Source organism: Helianthus annuus, chromosome 14 (assembly GCF_002127325.2).
Source record: "Helianthus annuus cultivar XRQ/B chromosome 14, HanXRQr2.0-SUNRISE, whole genome shotgun sequence".
NCBI lineage: Eukaryota > Viridiplantae > Streptophyta > Magnoliopsida > Asterales > Asteraceae > Helianthus > Helianthus annuus.
In genome coordinates, this window is record NC_035446.2 from 154,188,796 (window position 1) to 154,213,678 (window position 24,883).

The 24,883-nt window shown below is 39.1% G+C and overlaps 1 protein-coding gene and 1 long non-coding RNA gene across 2 annotated transcripts in view; both read left to right on the top strand.

The window, feature by feature from the left end:
- The first annotated feature begins 2,779 nt into the window (after positions 1-2,779).
- LOC110904469 lies at positions 2,780-3,411 on the top strand. The gene is made up of 2 exons (XR_002572543.2): positions 2,780-2,914; positions 2,992-3,411. It is a non-coding gene; the product is annotated as an uncharacterized LOC110904469 (long non-coding RNA).
- A 4,993-nt stretch (positions 3,412-8,404) lies between these two features.
- Positions 8,405-24,883, top strand: part of LOC110907622 (uncharacterized mitochondrial protein AtMg00810-like) — a 32,006-nt gene continuing 15,527 nt past the window's right edge. The window contains exon 1 of the mRNA XM_022152574.1: positions 8,405-9,551. Coding sequence (XP_022008266.1) covers positions 8,405-9,551 — 1,147 coding nt within the window. The remainder of the gene's footprint in view (positions 9,552-24,883) is intronic.

Genomic DNA, 24,883 nt, shown 5'->3' on the forward strand with positions numbered 1-24,883 from the left:
TTTTCTCTTTTTAAATTTGTGGCAACCAACCTTTATCCTGCATGATTACAAAATATTAACTACGTAATTTCTTGAAATACAAAACGATTATGAACGATGAAACTAGTTGCATATATTTTATGTGTGACTTTTAAAGTGTTTTAAGGTTTGTTTGGTTTTACCTTTAGCTAAACTTTATTGTAAACTACCATTTTCGTCCCTGTGATCTGGTTACTTTTGTCAATTTCATCCAAAAAGTTTTCTTTTCGTATCTAAGTCCCGAGGTCTTCAATTCTTGTCGTTTTCATCCAATTTGTGAATTATTTATTTTGGATAATCACTTACTAACCTACTAACATATAAAAAAATTCTATTACTAAATACATGATCAGTGAATTGTAGATACATTCTGATTTGTATTTTATGTTAATTAATTAATTACTGTACTATTTTGATTGGTTTTTTATGGTGTACGTTGTTGAGAATACGAGTTAAAATGAAGCAATTAAGTTGAATATAAGATACATAAACGCAAATGGCCCATAGGGTCAAATTTAAACAAATTTATTTTTGTATTAGTATTTATTAACTTTTTTTAAATTGATTTAAACAAAGAAAATAAAAATATAAAAACATGGTATGTTTTGGTTCGCGACCTACTTTAAGAGCATTCACAATGGAATTATATGAATGTATAAAAAATATTATTTAATTGAAGATGATATAGGAAAAATATTGATTTTTCCTGTAATTATATAGATAGAGTATTAAGAATTCATTGTGAATTTGGGCTCTAAATAGGTTTAAATTTACTTGGACGTTTTATGGTGCAAAAAGTAATGACAGGCCCGGCCCACATCATCACCCACTATATTCTCTCTCAGGATCTATGACTATTGCTGTACAGAAATAAAATTGATGGGCCTTCACTAGTCATCCGTCATAGTTTGTCCACACAGATCCACCCATTTCCATGAACTTGGCTACGTAATGTCGAGTCCATGGGGTGCTACGTTCGTGAGTGTCACGTCTACATCAGTTGGGTTCTAGAAAAAGTCTGGTCTTATGGGTGACTTTGTTTTCATATTAATAATTTGGGTTATTGGATTTTAATAATCACAAGTTTCATCTGTTGGCCGATAATAATCCAAACTTTAAAATTCCTTACAATGATCCCAACTTGTAAAAGATTGGCTCCCTGTAGACTTCTTAATTGATTTAAATGCATCTGTGTTAGAAAAATGATCAATGGGGGCTAAGTTCTTACAAGTTGGGATCGTTGAAGCGAATTTTTAAAGTTAAGATTGTTATCAGTAACAGGTGAAACTTATAATTATTAAGATTCAATAACTCTAATAATTTTAGTATTGTGTTTGTAGTTTTGTTATAAATTGAACATAAACATTAGCATCTCCCATCATGGAAAGGAAACATGAAAATAATAATATGAGTACCGAGTACGTACATGATTAATTTGATGACAATAGTTATACATAATCTCTTAATTAATAAAATTGCATGCCCAAGGCCGGCCCTAGGGGTGGGCGGGGAGGATCACCGGCCAGGGTCCAATATTTCGAAAGACACATTATTTTAAAAAAAAACCCGATAAATATACGTAAAAGAAATTTTTTTAATATGGTATACCCATACAAACACCAAAATAGATCCATTTACAAAACTATTCTTATGGTTTAGATAAGTTATTAGCCTATTGACATTAAGTTTAGAAACTATAGGTTCAACGCTTAAAATAACTTTAACTAATGGCTAGTCTGAAAATAAAAATTAGGTAGGTATGCAAGCTGAGATTTTGTTTGTTACCATCGTATGGCATTATAGGTTCAACGCATAATCTATATTTTTGATCTATATGGCATTATAACTTATATATAAGGTTCTTTTAATGAAACTTTTTATACATATATCCAAAAAATAGATGGTGAAAACTGAAAAGTGTACATTATCTTCGAATAAATCGTCGCCAATACATGTTTGTAACCTAAGCCAGCTCCGGTCATCTCTTCAACGTTATCTATATCAACCGATGTCTTTGCTACGTATGTCTGTATAATCGTACATATCTATTATTTCTCGAAATCAGACAAAAGATAAACAATCTCCAACCTAGTGAAGTTTTTTAGGTCACAATAGGCCATGATATCACGAAGCAATTAAAACATAAACCCATTAATGCTCGATTGACTTTGTGAGTCTTAATCCCACTTACAAAGTGGATTTTCCCTATTGTTATTGCTTTCCCCTATTCTGGTCGATAATATCGACAAAGAATGATTGACCTTTGCACATATATTTTACTCTTGTGATAATACTTTTTTAAGAAAAGGAAAATATATGACCACTTATTGATAACTACACCGTGATTTAAATTGTATTACATCGTTGTAAATTTAAAACATATATCATAATATCATATACTGTTCTAGGCTTCTAGCAATCATTTTTAACCACACTCATAGTCATAAAAAACACCCAATGCACATGATAGTTTATGAGCATGCATGCATGCATGCATCATAAAACTGTCTTGAAACACCGTTTTTCAACGGTAAAATCTAGTTTTTAAAGTGACACCATTGCTAGCAGAAAAATAATATCATATGTTTATATTCTATATATACAAGCACACACAAATTTATCATTGTTATCTACTGTCGTAATCTTGTTTAGAAAAGAAATGTCAAAAGAAGAAAATGGTTTCTATCAATATGCACTAAAAACTGTAATAATAAGCGACTGCATGCCACTTGCTTGCTTATTGCACCTTTATTTCTCGACAAAAGAAACATGATTAAAGATTTTACCACCATCAATCAGTCAGGCCACCACTAGCTATACCTCAAATCTGACCTTATAAAAGCCACCTTCATAGTTTCCACTTTCCAAGTTCATACACCTCTAAAGATATCACAAGGTGCTACTTCCTTCCTTTTCATACGATTCCATTTCATGAATTTGGTTGATAAAGTTTTTGTTTTTTCTCATTGGCAGGTACACGAATAATGAAGGCGGTGGTGCTTATATTTGTAACCATGTTGCTGTGTTCTAGTTTGGTTGTTCAAGGAAGAGCACATAAAGAAACTGTGGTCTATCCTGATGGCTACATAGACAACCACCACAACATCCCAAGACAAAACTATAATTCACAAGGTGGTGCTAGTGGAGGCGATGATGCTGGTGGTGATGCTGATAATGGAGATGCTAATTAATGTGAATCTTAATTATCTGTGCTTAAAGTATATGAGCAGCGGTCATTATATATTTCTGTTGAACCTTACTATGTTTTACTATGCTTATTGCTTAACTCTGTTAAACAATGTGTTTATATGTGTTGTTTCATTTAATTAGTATGTATATATTTGCAGGTTGTGTACCTTGTTTCATACTGTTGGATCTTGTTTCCGCTGTCCACTGATGTGTGTAATTGTTAGCAGTAATTTGTTACTATCTATATATTTTACCAGTGACGAGCTAGAGGCAAGATCTATAAATCCTATAAAACTATAACCAAAAAACAATGCCAAGTTTTGAATTAACGTGCAACAAACGACGAAAGCGATACCAAATATATATCATGAGGTAATGACTCGGATTGAACCCATAATACCAGTCATCACTCATTAAACCTGGTTAACTCGGGTCGGGTTTAACTATATTACTTGCCTACGTAGCATAACGTATTTAAAGAATATATATTTTAAATCATTGATACTCTTTTACCGACTAGCTAGGTATTGTTGATTCATTATTCTAATTCGTTGTACAATTAGTATAGGTCCTTCCGTTTTCTTCTGTAATGCATGTGTTCATTTGTTGACATATTCATCTCCCCTATTTTGTGAAGTTTTAACTTATACCAAGAGATACTCCCTGATACAATTATTTGCATTAATCCCAAGCAATCTCGCAACTCTAGCTTTCACTCTCATATATTCTTTATATATTCACGGTTAAGAGCCAATACTTAGTTTAACGGCGGATGGTGGTCATAGAGAGAGCCCTCTTCATGTGGCGAGATTGAATGTGTTCGGTTTTGCAGAAGTTCGATCACAAAGTTCATACCCAAGGATCGAGCAAGGAGGTTAGATTCAAGTCAAGTGCCTTATCAGAACCCTAAGTCCTGTTAAAATACAGTTTAAATGCTCTTTTATTTCTTTATTTTTTCTCTTTATTTCTAATATCCTTTTGTGTTTGTTTCCTTTTGAGGTTTGGTGGTTTTATGGGCTCCCCTTCCTTGTCTCGGCCTATCTCTTGCTGGACCTGCTGGGCTTCTCGGATTGGGCTTATAGCCGTTTGTGTGGCCTGCTGCGTTTTAGGGTTTGCCCCTTATAAAGGGGTGGTGGTTCTAGAGATCAGTGCACTCGATCTCTTCATTTGTCTCGTGCACTTCTTCTTGCTACTTGTCTTTGGTTCCCTGTCATTCACACGTTACATTCGTGAGTGTTAGGATTGTTTGTATTGATCATCCTACTGGAGATCTTTTGATTCTTGTAAAACTGTGATGACTGGTTCATCTCTTTGATATATTTGATTGTGTTATTCTTGCTGTTGGTTCATTTGATCCGTGTTTCTGACATGGTATCAGAGCCCCGAAGTTAAGACGGTGCTCTGGTGCTCTTCCGCTGCTCTATTTCCGGTCTCGCCGCTGTTCGTGAAAGTTGAACCCTAATTTCTAGGGTTTGGGGTTTTGTCTGTTTCCGAAGCTTTTTTGCTTCCTGGAGACGGATCTGTCTTGAAGGTTGAAACCCTAGTTTTTTGGGGGTTTTGTGTTACTCTCGGAGAAGGCTCTCGTTGGTCCCTTTTTAGGGCAAACCAACAGATCCTGTGCTTATTCTTGTCTTCTGATCAGAAGCTTGTAACCCTAAGTGAAGGTTACAAGCCTGATCCACCGGAGGTTATTGCACCCGCTGTGAGTTTGTTCTAACTCTTCTCTTTTCTTTTTGCATCATTTTTTTACTGCTCGTGTCTAGGCATCTTGATACCGGGTTTTAGGCAAGACCAGATTGATATTGGGACACAGAGAGGGTACACTCTGTTGCATTTAGTTGGCCAGACATGTCGTGGCTCCCTGGATTACGTCTGCGGAGGCACCTTGAGTGACGAACCTCTGATCGGACCTCTGTCCAGGCTTCGCCGGTCCTCTTATTGCATATTGCTGACTGTGTCTGCTCTTATCTACTGACTGTTTTTTGCTTATTGTGTTGCCTGCTTCTGTTTGCTTATTGTGCTGCCTGCTTCTGTTTGCTTATTGTGCTGCCTGCTTCTGGTTACCTATTGTGTCACTGTCTGGATTTTATCTGCTTAGATGGGTGATAAGTCTGAGTCATCTGTCACTTTGGTTAGTAAGCTTGATGCCAGTGACCCCTTGTACCTCCATGCCAGTGATTCTAGTGGACTTACTGTTGTGAATATAAAATTGAAAGGAACTGAAAACTACGTGGTATGGTCAAATGCTATGAAACTTGCACTAATGGCTAAGAACAAGTTAGGTTTTATTGATGGTACCTGTGTTAAATCTAAAACAGATGATGTTCTAGCTAGTCAATGGGATAGATGCAATTCTATTGTGTTAACATGGATTTTGAACTCTGTTTCTGAAGAACGGTATGTTGGGCAAGTTTACTCCAGACTTGCCTCTGAAGTTTGGGATGATTTAAAAGACACTTATGACAAAGTTGATGGTTCTGTTGTGTTTAGTCTGTTTCAAAAAATCAACTCTGTGAGTCAAAATGGTGCTAGTGTCTCTGAGTACTATCATAAGATAAACACAATGCGGAAACAATTTGATGCCATGCTTCAATTACCTGCTTGCACCTGCAATTCCTCTACTAAGTTTAATGAATTCAATCAATTAATATAACTTATGCAGTTTTTAATGGGATTGGATGACATTTATCAACCTGTTAGAACCAATCTGTTGACAAGGGACCCATTACCCACTATCAAAACTGCCTTCTCTATTATCTCTAGAGAAGAATCCCATAGGGGATCAAATAATGTTTCAAAAATTCCAAATGTTGGGTTTGTTGCTAGATCAAATAACTACAATGATAATAAGAAAAAGTTTAACAAAGGACCTAATCAAAATCTTAAGTGCTCCCATTGCAACAAGATTGGTCACACTGTTGATAAATGCTTTGAACTACATGGGTATCCCCCAAATTATAGGCAAAAACCAAATAATCATCAGTGGACTAAATCCAACAACTCTACCAGTAGTGGTCCTAGTTCATCCATAAATGATTCTGTGAATGATAAAAATGCTAGTTCCTTGAACTCCTTGACTGCTGATCAGTTTTCTAAGTTGTTAGGGATGCTGAATGAAAATAAAACTGAGGACTCAAGTAAATCCAACATAGGAGGTAAATGTTTTAACTCCTTTTCTTCTGTTAGCTTCAAAAACACGTTCTGTTTTAATTCAAAAAATTCCTCAACACAGAATCTGAACTGGATAATAGACTCTGGTGCAAACCAACACATGGTTATGACCAGCAACAACATGTTTAATCTTGTTGATGTGTCTGAATATAATATTACTGTTAAACACCCGAATGGAACGGATGCCAAAGTAACACAAATTGGCTGTTTTAAATTGTCAGATTCTGTGATTCTAAAAGATGTCTTTGTTGTTCCTGAATATTGTGTGAATCTCATCTCTGTGTATAAATTAGCTAAGGACAATAAGCTTAGAGTTATATTTGATGAAAATGCTTGCTATATTCAGGATTTATGCTCAAAGAAAACCCTGGTGACTGGTAAACAGACTGAGGGTCTATATTTTAGTGGTAACTCTATCAGTTCTGGTTTTTCTTGTTTAAGTAAGACCGAAAATATAAAGCTCTGGCATTCCAGACTAGGTCATCCTGCTGAACAGGTGTTGAATGTTTTACAAATCAAGTCTGAGTCTAATGAGATTAAACCGTGTGATATATGTCACAAAGCTAAACAACATAGGGTTCCTTTTCCTCTTAGTGATCACAAATCAACTAAAGTGGGGGACCTTGTTCACCTTGATGTATGGGGGCCATACAAAGTCACTAGCATAGAAGGGTACAAGTATTTCCTCACCATAGTTGATGACTTGACCCGATCTGTCTGGGTTTACCTAATGAAATCAAAATCTGAGGTTTTCGAAAACATACAAAGTTTTTATAATCTCGTTAAAACTCAATTTGAGGTCAACATCAAGGTCTTTAGGAGTGATAATGGGTCAGAATTTATTAACTCTCAAATGAGTACTTTTGTCAAACAAAAAGGAATTATTCATCAAACCTCGTGCACATATACTCCACAACAGAATGGTGTTGTGGAGAGGAAACATAGACACCTGTTAAATATTGCAAGAGCTTTATTGTTTCAGTCTAAAGTCCCTCTTAGGTATTGGTCTGAATGTGTGCTAACTGCCTCTTACCTGATTAACAGGCTTCCTACTTCTGTGCTTCGTGGTTGTTCTCCTTATGAAATGCTATTTGGCTTTAAACCTTCTCTTGATCACTTGAAAGTCTTTGGCTGTCTATGTTTTTTTACTGTTTTAGATAATCCTGATAAATTTGAAGAAAAAGCTGAGAAATGCGTTTTTATGGGATACTCAAATTTTAAAAAGGGATATAAAGTGTGGAGTCTAGATCAAAAGAAGTTCATCTTTTCAAGGGACGTCAATTTTCATGAAACTGTATTCCCCTTTAAAAATGACTCCTGTCATGATCTACACAATCCAAACAACTTAAATCTATTAAACTTTTTTGATAACTTTGACATTTCAAGTGATTTAAATCCCGATGATGAAGAGAAGGGTTCTATTGATTCAACTGCTGTGACTCAGCAACACAGTGATGAAGTTGAATCTACCATTGATAGCAATGCTCAGCAGTCATCAGGAATGAATGACTTGCCTGAGAGTAGTGAGTCTATGAGTGTTGAAACTGGTCCTGTGAGGGCTGAGTCAAGTAGTGTTAATGATGGGTCAAACCTTCCTGAGGGTACTCAAACTACTAGAAGATCCTCGAGATCTACTTCTATTCCTAAAAGATTTGATGATTATGTTGTTGTCAATGCTAGATATAGCTATGATAAGGTCGTTAATTACTCTAACTTGCCTTGTGAAAATGTTTGCTTTGCTGCTAATATTAATAAAATTTCTGAACCCTGCAACTATAAGGATGCTCTTAAAGATAAAAGGTGGATTGATGCTATGAACGATGAATTGTCTGCTATATATAAAAACAACACTTGGGATATTGTTGATCTTCCGAGTGGAAAAAAACCTATTGGATGTAAATGGGTTTTTAAAGTAAAATACAAATCTACGGGTGAAATTGATAGGTTCAAAGCTAGACTTGTCGCCAAGGGATTTAATCAACGCGAGGGTATTGATTTTGAGTAGACTTTCTCTCCTGTTGTTAAAATGGTAACCGTAAGGTGTGTCATTAGTCTATCTGTTCAAAACAATTGGCCTCTATACCAGCTTGACGTAAATAATGCTTTCCTTTATGGAAACCTCAGGGAAGAAGTTTATATGTCTCTTCCCGAAGGGCTAAATGTGGAAAAACAAAATAAAGTCTGTAAATTGAACAAGTCTCTATATGGCTTAAAACAAGCTCCACGTATGTGGAACGAAAGACTTGTTCAAGTCTTGACTAAACTTGATTTTGTTCAATCAAAATGTGATCATTCCTTGTTTATTAAGTCTGGAAAATCTGTTTTTATTGCCCTTTTGGTTTATGTGGATGATATTTTGCTAACTGGTAATTGTGAACATGAGATAAATAGGATTAAGAACCTCCTAAAAACTGAGTTCTTAATCAAAGATCTTGGCTTGCTAAAGTATTTTCTTGGAATAGAAGTAATTAAAGTCACTGATGGTGTTTGCCTCTCCCAAAGGAAATATTGTATGGACCTGTTGAATGAATATGGGATGAGTGGCAGCAAGCCCACCAGCTGTCCCATAGAACAAAACCATGTCTTGACTAAATTAACTATGCAAGAGTCTAAAACCGTCGATGTTACTCAATACCAAAAACTGATAGGTAAACTCATTTACTTATCCCACACTAGACCGGACATTGCTTATTCTGTTCATTATTTGTCTCAGTTCATGCATAAACCGACTGAGACACATACACAGATTGCTTTCAAAGTTTTGAGATACTTAAAGGGTGCTCCTGGCACTGGTATTTTGTTTAAAAAAGGAAGCACTTTTCATCTAACTGCCTTTGCAGATTCAGACTGGGCTAAATGTATTGAAACCCGCAGATCTGTCACAGGCTTTTGCATATTTCTTGGGAACAACTTGGTTTCTTGGAAAAGTAAGAAACAAAGTGTTGTTTCAAGATCATCAGCCGAAGCTGAGTACCGTTCCATGTGCAATGCTACATGTGAAGTGCTATGGTTAATAAATATCTTAAGGGAGTTGAAAGTTGATGTTAGCATTCCTGTTGTGCTGAAATGTGACAATACGGCAGCCTTATCTATTGCTGCCAACCCAGTTTTTCACGACAGGACGAAACACTTTGAAGTTGACCTATTTTTCTTAAGAGAAAAAATAGCTTCAGGTTTGATCAAAACAGTAGGGGTCAAATGTCACACCCCGATTTCCATGTGTCTCACCGGTGGGCCCGGTGGGGGATTACCGTGACGATGTTGGCAACAATATAGTCAAACCACACAATTATATAATGCACAGCGGAAGCATAAGATAAATATATAAATTTCAACCTCTGATTGTAATATCAAAATGTATTACAGGGGTTGGATATATCCACAGTGGATCGTAAATAATCATAAAGTATTGTTCCATGAGATACTGTAATCAAGCTTGCGAGGCTTATCCCGACGCTAGGGAGCTAATACCAGCCAATTACGTTTAGGTACCTGCACTTAATCTTTTTGGGGAAAATACGTCAGTTTACACTGGTAAATACATTCAACTGACACATTTAAAAATGTTTATTAAAATTGATTTGAATGCACAAGGCACAAACTCTTTTATAACTTGGGAAAATTCATAATGATCTTGTGAACGTTTTACATGTTCTTTTATGCGTTCAGTAGCCCGGGTCGTGCCGGGTTAAAGATTTATAGACACACCACGTTTGCGTAAAACCGTAGTATAAAAACCAACGGCTACGTCTTTTAGTTTTAATGTCGACACTTTATACCGGGTGTACGCCTACACCGGGATGTCGATGGTCGTGGCCATTTCGTAAAATGATGCGAAGGATATCCGGGACAACGGTCATTAAACCCCCCAAAGGCTTATAAGCAACAAAACTGTTTAAATGAGCCGATCATATTTAATCAATTAACCACCTAAGCGATGGAATTATATAATGCTCAATCAAGCGGTATTAATATACCGTAACCCAAGCCCATATAGGGGAAATAAGTCAAAAGTATTTACCTTTGCAAGTATTAATCCTTAATTTAGATCAAGTCACCGATAGCTTTTACTGGGGCTCCTAATCTGGAACGAAGGTTTTAATTAACCTCTTAGAATCCTAACGGTCCTTATATTAGCCGTAGCTTAAACCGGTTGATTCCGATATATAGATATGGTTAATTCGCACGAAAAGGCGAAAACCGAGAATGGAGTATGATTTGGACCCAACAAGTTCAGAGACTTGTTTTATATGGGTTTATAGTTCATACTCTGGATTTTGGGGTTCAAATAATATAATTTGACCCATATCGGCTATTGCACGAAAACTAGTTCCATGGGCCGTACCGTGTGCGCAAATAGGCGAAACGGTTAACCATAAGTGTCCTACGCTTGTTTCCTAAGTCAATATGCCTTAAAAGTATTTTGGTATCAGTAGGATACCTTCCGTAATGCCCGTAACGAGTTTAAGTTAATATTATGCCCCGTAGGGGCTTTTCGGTCATTTTAAAGACTTTAAAAGGGCTTTTCGAGTTCTACAGGAAATCTGAGTTTCCCGATCAGCTTATAAAGCTTAAAATACTTTATTTATTATTTAAAACCAGTGGCAACTGGAATCGGGTCAAAAGACCTTGTAGAACTCCCGTTTTGGTCAAAAAGGGCATATTCGGTATTTACCGAACCGTAGCCATAACCGCAGGTTATGAGCAAGGTAAAAATTATTAAAAATCTTTAAAATTCCCAAAATATTATTTTACCACAGTGGGTAAAAGTTTTGGTGACGAAAACTTGGGTTAGATGGGCGTTATGCTAATTGCGCCGTTAATTACAAAACTTTCTTAAAAGTGCGCCTTTTAGCATAACTCTCATTCTAGACCTCGGATTGACGTGAAACTTTAAGGACATGCTTATAATTTAATAAGCAAGGTTTTGGTCCGTTCACGTGTCCGAAATACTCGTTTTAATTTTAAAAGGCCGTTACGGTCAACTTTTAGGCGAATGACGGAATTGCGCAAAAGACTCGGATAACTCATGAACCGACCACAGAGGCGTATACCAACATGTGACCTGGTCCTAAGAGAGTCCTAAGGTATATTTATACCTCACTAAAACGGGTCAGAACTGAAGTCAAAGCAAAAGTCAAACTTTTGCGACTTTCGGCTCCGAACCGGTTCTATATTGTAAATGATCGATTCAAACGAGCGCAAACAAGTTTATATACTTATTATCATGTTTTATGATTGTCAAAACAGGTTCCATAACATATACATTACAGATTATGCATAAATCGCGAAAATAGCTTTCTGTTGACTTTTTAACCGCACGTTTGACTCGACATTTGACATAGTTAGAGTGGTGATCAGGGGGAACCATTTTAGAGGTTTATTACCCACGTAAATACCAACTCATAACCACTTTTGATTCGTCATAAGACTGAACCGTTACTGATTTATTGCAAAGTCAAACCGTAGTTACGACGGTTTGGTTTTTAGCTAAAAACTAAGCATAAACTGAACAATGGATGATCAAGGTAACTTACAGAAGTTAGTACTTGAATATGGAGCAGAGAAGAAACACTTGGGAGCCTTTAGAATGGCCAGAGATGTGTGTTTGAGTTGTTGTGAATGTTATGCACACAAAGGTGCTATTTATAGCCAAGAACAAGGATGTATGATCATTACAACACCTACAACAGGTCAGGGGTGATGGGTAGATGTCCCCTAAGTGTTATGGGTCGAGCATAGGGTGCCCATGCCTCATTTATTGGCTCATGATCGTTCAAAAGCTCCAAAAGCCAAGTAGTTACAACAATTCTGCATCTGGGCACTTTACGCGGCCCGCATGGGAGTTCCCATGCACTATAATGCGGGTCGCCTAAAGATCAAATATCAGTTGCGTTTTTGAGGTGGCTCGCGGCCCGCCTCAACTTATGTTTAAACCTTACGCGGGTCGCGAGAGGTTATATTTTCTGAATTTCTCAAATCTTTTATAATGATTACAGAATCTGGCCATTAATAACGAAATCTTTCGTAATGATTCGCCTGACCTTTCGGTTTTGAAGGGGTAACTTTGCGGTTTGGCCCTCGGTTATTTACCGATAGGGGCCTCGTGTTATTTACCCGCATTATAAAGTCCCCGGTTTATTTATTTAATTATTCTGAAAGCCTTAACTTTCACTGTTGACGCTTTTAACCCTTCTTCTACGAATTCGATCGTAACTTTCTCGTTTCATAACGAAACTTCGCGAAATTCATATATATTATTTTAGTGAGGGTATAATACCGTTACAAAGTCTTTGGAACGTTAAAGGGTCACTCAGAGGTATTATTAAACATGTTGACACAGTTAACCCCTGTAGTTTGTAATCTCTCACTTTCCTCCGCGTTTTGTTTTTGTACGATCTATAATTTATTCGTTTGAAGGTTTAAGCATTATTTAGGGATACTATACAGTATATTTACCCTTGTTGACATTTATAACCCTCGAATTTATATACTTTCAAGGTTTGTCAAAATTTGTCCTTTATTTATTATAGATGCCACGTGTAAACAAATGACACGTGTTAACACATCATTGGACACAAAAATTTCGAGGTGTTACATCCTCACCCCCTTAAAATAAATCTCGACCCGAGATTTACTCAAATAAATAGGGGTATTTTTCTTTCATTGTAGCTTCGACTTCCCACGTATATTCAGGACCTCTACGAGCATCCCATTTGACTTTTACAATCGGTACGTGCTTTCTGCGAAGCTTCTTCACCTGTCGATCTTCAATCGACAAGGGTTTTTCCATAAACTTTAAGCTCTCATCTATATGCACATCTGTGTGTGGAATCACCAACGACTCGTCGGCGAAGCACTTTTTGAGATTGCAGATGTGGAACACATTGTGAATTCCATTGAGCTCTTCAGGTAAGTTCAGTTTATAGGCAACTGATCCGACTCGTTCAATGACCTCAAAAGGCCCTATGTATCTCGGACTCAGCTTGCCCTTCTTGCCGAAACGCATCACCCCCTTCCAGGGTGACACCTTAAGTAATACCTTTTCACCCACTTCGAAGTGAAAATCCTTACGCTTTGGATCAGCGTAGCTCTTCTGCCTATCACGGGCAGCCTTGAGACGTTCCCGTATCTGGACAATCTTGTCCGTTGTTTGGAAAACAATCTCTGGTCCCGATAATTGGACCTCTCCTACTTCCGCCCAACAAACAGGCGATCTGCATTTCCTACCATATAATGCCTCAAAAGGCGCAGCCTTTATGCTGGTGTGGTAGCTATCATTGTAGGAGAATTCGATCAGGGGTAGATTTTTATCCCAGTTTCCACCTAAATCGATCGCACATGCACGAAGCATGTCTTCTAGCGTTTGGATAGTACGCTCACTTTGACCGTCCGTCTGTGGATGGTAAGCCGTACTAAAATTTAAACGCGTGCCCAAAGATTGCTGGAAACTCTTCCAGAAGTGAGATGTGTATCTAGTATCCCTGTCGGAGATAATAGACACAGGTATGCTGTGTAAGGCTACAATCTTATCAACATATAGTTGGGCTAACATATCGGAGCTATACGTCTCCTTGATGGGTAGAAAATGAGCTGATTTAGTCAGCCTATCAACTATGACCCATATTGTATCGTTTCATTTCCTGGTTTTGGGTAACTTGGTTATGAAGTCCATAGTTACGCATTCCCACTTCCACTCGGGAAGTTCAGGCTGTTGTAGCAAGCCAGACGGCTTTTGGTGCTCGGCTTTGACTTGAGCACAAGTCAAGCACTTTGCTACATGGGCGGCTACAGACTTTTTCAAGCCTATCCACCAATAATTTGCCTTTAAGTCTTGGTACATTTTATCAGCACCAGGATGGACTGAGTATTTGGAACTATGGGCTTCCTGGAGAACAACATCTCGTAGTCCCCCATAAATCGGAACCCATATACGTCCATTCAGCCTAAGAATTCCATCCTTGCTAAGAGTCAACTGCTCCTCAGTTACTCCCAGCTTTTCATTAGGATAATTAGCTTCCAACACAGCCTCTCGCTGTGCAGCCAAAATCCTTTCAATCAAATTATTCTTGACTTCAATGCTCTTGGCATTGATTCGAATGGGTTTTACCCTTTCCTTTCTGCTCAAGGCATCGGCGACTACATTCGCCTTGCCGGGATGGTACCTGATTTCGCAGTCATAATCATTCAGGGTTTCCATCCAACGGCGCTGTCTCATGTTCAACTCTTTCTGGTTGAACAGGTGCTGGAGACTTTTGTGATCAGAATAAATCACAAATTTAATACCATAAAGGTAATGCCTCCACAACTTCAGTGCAAATACAACGGCACCCAACTCCAAATCATGGGTGGTGTAATTCTTTTCATGCACTTTTAATTGCCTTGAAGCATAGGCAATCACCTTGCCCTTCTGCATAAGCACACAACCCATGCCCGTGTGTGATGCATCGCAGTAAACTACGAATTCATCTGTACCCTCAGGTAAGGTCAACACAGGTGCGTTGCTTAGCTTTTGCTTCAGTATTTCGAAGGACTCTTGCTGCTTCGGGCCCCAAATGTACTTTTCTTTCTTCTTGGTCAAGGAAGTCAAAGGCGCAGCAATCCTTGAAAAATTTTCAATAAATCTTCGGTAGTATCCTGCTAAACCCAGGAAGCTACGAATTTCGGTAGGCGTCTTTGGTTCTTGCCAGTTCATGACCGCCTCTACCTTAGCGGGATCCACTTGGATACCACGCTCACTCACAACGTGTCCTAAAAACTGGACTTCTCTTAGCCAGAATTCACACTTCGAGAATTTGGCGTAGAGTTTCTCACGCTGTAGTAATTCGAGAATGCAACGGAGGTGCTTCTCGTGGTCAGCTTGATTCTTGGAATAGATAAGGATATCGTCGATGAAGACTATGACGAATTTGTCCAAGTGTGGCTTGCAAACGCGATTCATGAGATCCATGAACGCAGCCGGTGCATTTGTGAGCCCAAAAGGCATCACTAGGAACTCGTAATGACCATAGCGAGTCCTAAATGCAGTCTTGTGTACATCTTCATCTCTGACCCTTAGTTGATGATAACCCGACCTTAAGTCGATCTTTGAGAAGTAGCTTGCTCCTTGCAGTTGATCGAACAGATCATCGATCCTTGGTAAAGGATATCTATTCTTTATGGTAACTTTATTCAGCTCTCTATAGTCGATGCACAACCGCATCGATCCGTCCTTCTTCTTTACAAATAGGACAGGAGCTCCCCAGGGAGATGAACTAGGTCTGATAAAACCTTTCGCCAGCAGTTCATCCAACTGGGTCCTCAGTTCTTTCATTTCCGTCGGAGCTAATCTGTACGGTGCTCTGGCTATCGGAGCTGCTCCAGGAATGATGTCAATTCTGAACTCCACTTGTCTATCTGGTGGCAAACCAGGTAGTTCTTCAGGAAAAACCTCGGGGTATTCAGAAATGACAGGAAGATCCTCGATCTTCGGCTTTGGTTCTTCTATTATCACCTGAGCCATGTAAATTACACAGCCTCTGTTCAAACACCTTGAAGCTTTCAGCATAGATACGTCTTTGGGAAATCCGTAATGCGTATCCCCTCGAATGGTAAGAGATTCACCACTCGGAGTCTTTAAAACTATTTGCCTCTTGCCACAAATGATTTGGGCCTGGTTATGGGATAACCAGTCCATGCCTAGCACGATGTCAAAACCCTCAAGTTTGAAAGGAAGTAGAGATAAAGGAAAAGAATGATTCCTAATGGATATTTCACATCCTTCTAGAATAGTAGAGACGGTTTCTATCGTGCCGTCTGCTAACTCTACTTCGTATTTCACGTCAAGGGTTTTGATTGGCATATTTAGTAGTTGGCAAAATTTCTGGTCTACAAAGGACTTGTCAGCGCCAGAATCGAACAGTACTCTTGCAAATATATTATTTACGAGAAAAGTACCTGTAAGCACATTGTCGTCCTTGACCGCTTCCTTTGCATCCAAGCGAAAAACTCTCGCATTTGATTTCTTCGTTTCTTCCGCCTTCTTGGCATACTTCGGGCAATTACTCTTTATGTGCCCCTTTTCATTACAATTAAAGCAGGTTGCATCCTTTATCTTTTTGCACTCCACTGTCTTATGATCCTTGGACTTGCATAGCCCACAGGGTGGAGTCCTTTGTTGCGACTGCGAACCAGACGCAAACCTACACTTCCCGGAGTGTGGTTTCTTGCAGACCTTGCAGTGAGGTCTTCCATCAGCTTGCCCCTCCTTCTTTGCCTCCGACCCTCTCTTGCCCTCACCGTTTCCACGGTGCTTCTTCCCAGACTTTCGTGAGGTATCATCCTCACGCTTTCGCTTTTCAGCCTCCTTGCTCCTTTGTGCCCTCAGACGGACAGCATCAAGTGTAAGAGACAAGGAGAGGTCAGTAACTGACCTGAAGGTCGTTGGCCTAGAGGCCTTTACGCTGGCCTTGATCGCCGGCTCTAAGCCCCCAATGAATCGGGCAATCCTTCTAGGTTCTGGTGTCACAAGATATGGCACCAGGCGTGACATAGTGTTAAAGCTTGTCAGATAAGCTTGACAATCCAGGTTTGTCATCACTAGTGAGACAAAATCTGCCTCAATCTTCTCAACCTCGTGCTGAGGGCAGTAGTTTTCTTTTATGAGGGTAATAAACTCCCCCCATGACATTTTGTACAAGGCAGACTTACCTGAAGCCTGCACCAGAGCTCTCCACCACGCCAGGGCCTCGCCCTTGAATGACTGGGACACAAACTTAACCACGTCCCTCTCAGCGCACCCGCTGATGTCCATAATCGTGTCCATCTCGTCCAGCCAGGTGATACAATCAACCGCACCTTTCTCCCCTGTAAATTCACGGGGTTTGCATGATACAAAGTATTTGTAGGTGCAACCCTTAGCACTTGACGCATCAGTATATTCTCTATCGCGATGAACGCTGTGCTCAGTAGACGAGTGCTTGTCGTCATCTTTCTTGGGTTCAGAGGGTGGTTTGGAGTGTGTCTTTGGTTTAGAGGGTGGTTTTGACACAGTTCTGCCTTGAGACTCAGTATTTTGACGATCAATAGCTGCCTGGACAGCATTGTTGATCAGAGCCTTTAGCTGTGCGCCTGTCAAATGTACTGACGCATTGTCATAGTCATCTTCGTTTGTGTGGCTGTTCTCTCCATTGGGATCCGCCATTGTAACTTGAATCTGTTACAGAAGATAACAAAATTTTAATTTAGGAGATTATTATATGATTGTCTTTTATGACAATCTGTCAACCATGGTACAGAGACCATATTTGGTTAACTTTTTATTTCATTTTATATTAGGATTTGAATATATCCTATTTTAACTATATAAATAGTATTGGCGGCATAAAGCCTAATCATGATGATGTTCTATAATGTTAGCCGAGATTTCAGAGAATCAAAGGCATAGAGAGTTGAACCGCAGTTCTTTTATCTCTTTCTGACAGAGAGTCATAGACTACCACTGCCTTTTGTCTTTATAAGACAATTATTATGGCCCATAGGCACTACACCTCTAATGGATGTTTGAATATAGTCGGCCCGTAGGCACTACATCGCTAAATGGATGTTTTATAGTACTGGCCCGTAGGCACTACACCACTAACGGATGTTTTAATAAATCTGGCCCGTAGGCACTGCATCACTAATGGATGTTTTAATGTGTTGGCCCGTAGGCAATGCATCACTAATGGATGTCTTTATAATACTGGCCCGTAGGCACTACATCACTAATGGATGTTTTAATAATACTGGCCCGTAGGCATTGCATCACAATTGGATGTCTTAATAATATTGATCACCTTCATTGGTGATTTAACCCGCGATTTATAAATCATTTAGTTGGGTTTTGAAATCCTTAAAGGATTATTGTATAAGAATGACGTGCGTGATTATAACGAATCACATCTGCCATGAATGTTAACATGCGTACAGAGGTTAACAGGGAATCAGAATCTTTTCAGTTAGGTCGTACCATCTTGACTAGATCTTAACAGACCCCAAGCTAGGTTTCACCTTTTAAGATTCTTTATTTAGGCAGATCAATATAAAAGGAATGGTTTTGATTTCTTTTTATGTATATTAAAACAAAACTCATAGCATACATTCCAAAATCTCAAATACAATTTCATATTGCCCTAAACGGGTCTTTCAAATAATACATACCTCCATAGAGGTTTTAAAATAAGTGACAAGTCCACGCAGGGACTAATATAAGATAGGTGTCCATGCAAGGACTAATGATAAGTCCTTGTAGGGACTGAAATACGATAAGTTGTCCACACAGGGACTTATTTTAAAGTAGAAATTACAGTAGTACAACTATTAAGGGCTAGTGGTCACGTTTCTTCTTTTTGCCCTTTAGTAGGTTCGCTAAGCCCTTGAGAAATCCTCGGTGGCTTTTCTTTTCTTCCTCGAACTCTCTCTCCACACGATCTAGTCGATGGAGTATTTCTTCCTGTTCAGGAGGAGAAAAACGTGGTTGTTGCGCTTGATGCGGAACGGGAGGTCTGGGAGGTATTGGATACCCATGAGCTGAGTAATCCGGTGGTCCCATGTTTCCATGTGCTCCGTCAGGGTAGCGCGCATTATATCTAGCCGACACCACATATGGGTCGCGCTCATAGCCGTAGTTGTATTGTGCTTGTGACGGTTCGAACGGGTTGTAAGCCGTTGGACCTGTATAAGCTGGTATGGGTTGGTCATACCCAAATGGTGGCGAATTTCGTGCAGTAGGTGCGGAGTTCGCTTCTTGTATAGGACTTGAAGGTCCTTCTTCTTGTAGCGGCGGATAGTGGCTACTACTAGAATGTCGAGGAGTGCTGAAGTGGATACCCCCTCCTCCTCGTGTAGACATACGAGCATTTGTCCTCCTACGCCTCGGCGGATCAGGTATAACTGGTTGTGCCGGTGGCGGAGGTGGCGGCGTAACTGCCTCAAAGCGTGAATCCTCAGAGGGATCCTGTGGATGTCTCGGTTGTTGTGTCTGATGAGATGGTGTGTTGTACCACTCATGTCGGCCAAACAAGGCCATAAAGCTGTCTGGGCCTTGATACTGCGGACCATGATATGAAGATCCATCAGATACTTCTATCGGATGCGTGGGCGTACCACGAGCTGGTTCAGTTGGATCCTCATCTTCCTCCATGGGATCTTCAGAAAAATGGTCTTGTGGCCCTAGTGGAACAAAACCTGAAGGTTCCTGTATGTAGTCCGCCGGATTAAACTGAGCTACGTAGTATGGAGTAGGGTCGTCATAATTCCGGTGCGAAACCGAACGTTGTAGAGGTATGAAGGAAGGTTGTGGGTTGTTGGGATTATTTTCTGAATCTGGTCCAAAGGAGTGCCGGTAGGATGGCGTCGAGCTGTGTGAAGTGGAATGCCTCGCTGGTTCGTAAAGATCTCTTCGTCGTTGTGGCTCTTCGCTTCGTGTCATCGAAGGATGTCTTGTACCAGATGGTCCAGCTTCTTGATCGTGATGTGTCACGATTTCTCCTCGGCCTCTTCGTCCCCTTCCTCTTCCTCGGAATATAACGGGTGGCATTTTCCTGCTCCAAAACTTATTAAAAATCAAATCGAAAATAAAGACAAAAAGGAGTAACAATCCGAATTTGTCCTAAGTTCTTGTCTAGACTCAAGTATGTGCAATTGTGTCACTGAGATTAAACACATTAGGATAGTGTTTAATTCACTCAATGTTGGCTCTGATACCAACCTGTCACACCCCGATTTCCATGTGTCTCACCGGTGGGCCCGGTGGGGGATTACCGTGACGATGTTGGCAACAATATAGTCAAACCACACAATTATATAATGCACAGCGGAAGCATAAGATAAATATATAAATTTCAACCTCTGATTGTAATATCAAAATGTATTACAGGGGTTGGATATATCCACAGTGGATCGTAAATAATCATAAAGTATTGTTCCATTAGATACTGTAATCAAGCTTGCGAGGCTTATCCCGACGCTAGGGAGCTAATACCAGCCAATTACGTTTAGGTACCTGCATTTAATCTTTTTGGGGAAAATACGTCAGTTTACACTGGTAAATACATTCAACTGACACATTTAAAAATGTTTATTAAAATTGATTTGAATGCACAAGGCACAAACTCTTTTATAACTTGGGAAAATTCATAATGATCTTGTGAACGTTTTACATGTTCTTTTATGCGTTCAGTAGCCCGGGTCGTGCCGGGTTAAAGATTTATAGACACACCACGTTTGCGTAAAACCGTAGTATAAAAACCAACGGCTACGTCTTTTAGTTTTAATGTCGACACTTTATACCGGGTGTACGCCTACACCGGGATGTCGATGGTCGTGGCCATTTCGTAAAATGATGCCAAGGATATCCGGGACAACGGTCATTAAACCCCCCAAAGGCTTATAAGCAACAAAACTGTTTAAATGAGCCGATCATATTTAATCAATTAACCACCTAAGCGATGGAATTATATAATGCTCAATCAAGCGGTATTAATATACCGTAACCCAAGCCCATATAGGGGAAATAAGTCAAAAGTATTTACCTTTGCAAGTATTAATCCTTAATTTAGATCAAGTCACCGATAGCTTTTACTGGGGCTCCTAATCTGGAACGAAGGTTTTAATTAACCTCTTAGAATCCTAACGGTCCTTATATTAGCCGTAGCTTAAACCGGTTGATTCCGATATATAGATATGGTTAATTCGCACGAAAAGGCGAAAACCGAGAATGGAGTATGATTTGGACCCAACAAGTTCAGAGACTTGTTTTATATGGGTTTATAGTTCATACTCTGGATTTTGGGGTTCAAATAATATAATTTGACCCATATCGGCTATTGCACGAAAACTAGTTCCATGGGCCGTACCGTGTGCGCAAATAGGCGAAACGGTTAACCATAAGTGTCCTACGCTTGTTTCCTAAGTCAATATGCCTTAAAAGTATTTTGGTATCAGTAGGATACCTTCCGTAATGCCCGTAACGAGTTTAAGTTAATATTATGCCCCGTAGGGGCTTTTCGGTCATTTTAAAGACTTTAAAAGGGCTTTTCGAGTTCTACAGGAAATCTGAGTTTCCCGATCAGCTTATAAAGCTTAAAATACTTTATTTATTATTTAAAACCAGTGGCAACTGGAATCGGGTCAAAAGACCTTGTAGAACTCCCGTTTTGGTCAAAAAGGGCATATTCGGTATTTACCGAACCGTAGCCATAACCGCAGGTTATGAGCAAGGTAAAAATTATTAAAAATCTTTAAAATTCCCAAAATATTATTTTACCACAGTGGGTAAAAGTTTTGGTGACGAAAACTTGGGTTAGATGGGCGTTATGCTAATTGCGCCGTTAATTACAAAACTTTCTTAAAAGTGCGCCTTTTAGCATAACTCTCATTCTAGACCTCGGATTGACGTGAAACTTTAAGGACATGCTTATAATTTAATAAGCAAGGTTTTGGTCCGTTCACGTGTCCGAAATACTCGTTTTAATTTTAAAAGGCCGTTACGGTCAACTTTTAGGCGAATGACGGAATTGCGCAAAAGACTCGGATAACTCATGAACCGACCACAGAGGCATATACCAACATGTGACCTGGTCCTAAGAGAGTCCTAAGGTATATTTATACCTCACTAAAACGGGTCAGAACTGAAGTCAAAGCAAAAGTCAAACTTTTGCGACTTTCGGCTCCGAACCGGTTCTATATTGTAAATGATCGATTCAAACGAGCGCAAACAAGTTTATATACTTATTATCATGTTTTATGATTGTCAAAACAGGTTCCATAACATATACATTACAGATTATGCATAAATCGCGAAAATAGCTTTCTGTTGACTTTTTAACCGCACGTTTGACTCGACATTTGACATAGTTAGAGTGGTGATCAGGGGGAACCATTTTAGAGGTTTATTACCCACGTAAATACCAACTCATAACCACTTTTGATTCGTCATAAGACTGAACCGTTACTGATTTATTGCAAAGTCAAACCGTAGTTACGACGGTTTGGTTTTTAGCTAAAAACTAAGCATAAACTGAACAATGGATGATCAAGGTAACTTACAGAAGTTAGTACTTGAATATGGAGCAGAGAAGAAACACTTGGGAGCCTTTAGAATGGCCAGAGATGTGTGTTTGAGTTGTTGTGAATGTTATGCACACAAAGGTGCTATTTATAGCCAAGAACAAGGATGTATGATCATTACAACACCTACAACAGGTCAGGGGTGATGGGTAGATGTCCCCTAAGTGTTATGGGTCGAGCATAGGGTGCCCATGCCTCATTTATTGGCTCATGATCGTTCAAAAGCTCCAAAAGCCAAGTAGTTACAACAATTCTGCATCTGGGCACTTTACGCGGCCCGCATGGGAGTTCCCATGCACTATAATGCGGGTCGCCTAAAGATCAAATATCAGTTGCGTTTTTGAGGTGGCTCGCGGCCCGCCTCAACTTATGTTTAAACCTTACGCGGGTCGCGAGAGGTTATATTTTCTGAATTTCTCAAATCTTTTATAATGATTACAGAATCTGGCCATTAATAACGAAATCTTTCGTAATGATTCGCCTGACCTTTCGGTTTTGAAGGGGTAACTTTGCGGTTTGGCCCTCGGTTATTTACCGATAGGGGCCTCGTGTTATTTACCCGCATTATAAAGTCCCCGGTTTATTTATTTAATTATTCTGAAAGCCTTAACTTTCACTGTTGACGCTTTTAACCCTTCTTCTACGAATTCGATCGTAACTTTCTCGTTTCATAACGAAACTTCGCGAAATTCATATATATTATTTTAGTGAGGGTATAATACCGTTACAAAGTCTTTGGAACGTTAAAGGGTCACTCAGAGGTATTATTAAACATGTTGATACAGTTAACCCCTGTAGTTTGTAATCTCTCACTTTCCTCCGCGTTTTGTTTTTGTACGATCTATAATTTATTCGTTTGAAGGTTTAAGCATTATTTAGGGATACTATACAGTATATTTACCCTTGTTGACATTTATAACCCTCGAATTTATATACTTTCAAGGTTTGTCAAAATTTGTCCTTTATTTATTATAGATGCCACGTGTAAACAAATGACACGTGTTAACACATCATTGGACACAAAAATTTCGAGGTGTTACATCAAATCCGAACATCAGTTGGCCGACATGTTCACTAAAGGCTTGCTGCCAAAAGACCATTCCGAAATGTGTAAGTCATTGGGGGTTACAAATCTCTTTACACATTTAAACTGAGGGGGGTGTTAAAATACAGTTTAAATGCTCTTTTATTTCTTTATTTTTTCTCTTTATTTCTAATATCCTTTTGTGTTTGTTTCCTTTTGAGGTTTGGTGGTTTTATGGGCTCCCCTTCCTTGTCTCGGCCTATCTCTTGCTGGACCTGCTGGGCTTCTCGGATTGGGCTTATAGCCGTTTGTGTGGCCTGCTGCGTTTTAGGGTTTGCCCCTTATAAAGGGGTGGTGGTTCTAGAGATTAGTGCACTCGATCTCTTCATTTGTCTCGTGCACTTCTTCTTGCTACTTGTCTTTGGTTCCCTGTCATTCACACGTTACATTCGTGAGTGTTAGGATTGTTTGTATTGATCATCCTACTGGAGATCTTTTGATTCTTGTAAAACTGTGATGACTGGTTCATCTCTTTGATATATTTGATTGTGTTATTCTTGCTGTTGGTTCATTTGATCCGTGTTTCTGACAAGTCCCTAACCTAGGTATTTGTTTATTCAATAAACAGACACACTTGAAAGGAAAGATGATTATACTAGAAATCGTGCGAAAAGACCTGTGGATGGGTCATAGATTGGATCGATGAATGTCGTACTCTGACCCATGAATCCATGATCCGTTTTGGACTTCAACCCGCTTTGTGTTTAGACATTATTTTGATGCATAATTGATCAGTCAACACGAACTAAGGGTATGTTTGGCATGGAGCTTTTACGAGCTTTTATGAGTTTCTAGCTTTAAACTTTTAAGAAAAACCTCATATTTAATAAAAAAACTTTGTTTGGTTAAAGGATCTTGAAGCTTTTGGTTGAACGCTCCTACTAGTAGCGTTTAGAAGGAGCTACAAGCTTTTAGGGAAAAAATGACTATTTTAACCTTTAAAGATAATGAACTTTTTAATGCACAAACTTTTTAAATTTTTAATTATATCCATTTTGGTCATTTTATACATTTTATTAAAAGCTTCAGCTTGTAACACCTCGAAAAATTTCGTCCAATAATGTCTTGACACGTGTCATAAGGTTCCGTTATGTGAAAACATACTTTAGAGGGACTAAAAGTGACAAACAGTGAAAACTATGGAACGTAAGGGTCCAAAGTGTCAACAAGGGATAAATAGACTCTATGATAACCCTATATAATGTTTATAACCTTTAACGGATGGTTCATGGATCATACGACGCGGAAATTGCACAAAAGTGAAGTATTGTAAACTATAGGGGCCAAAAGTGTCAACATGTTTAATTTATACCTCTGAGTGAACTTTTGGCA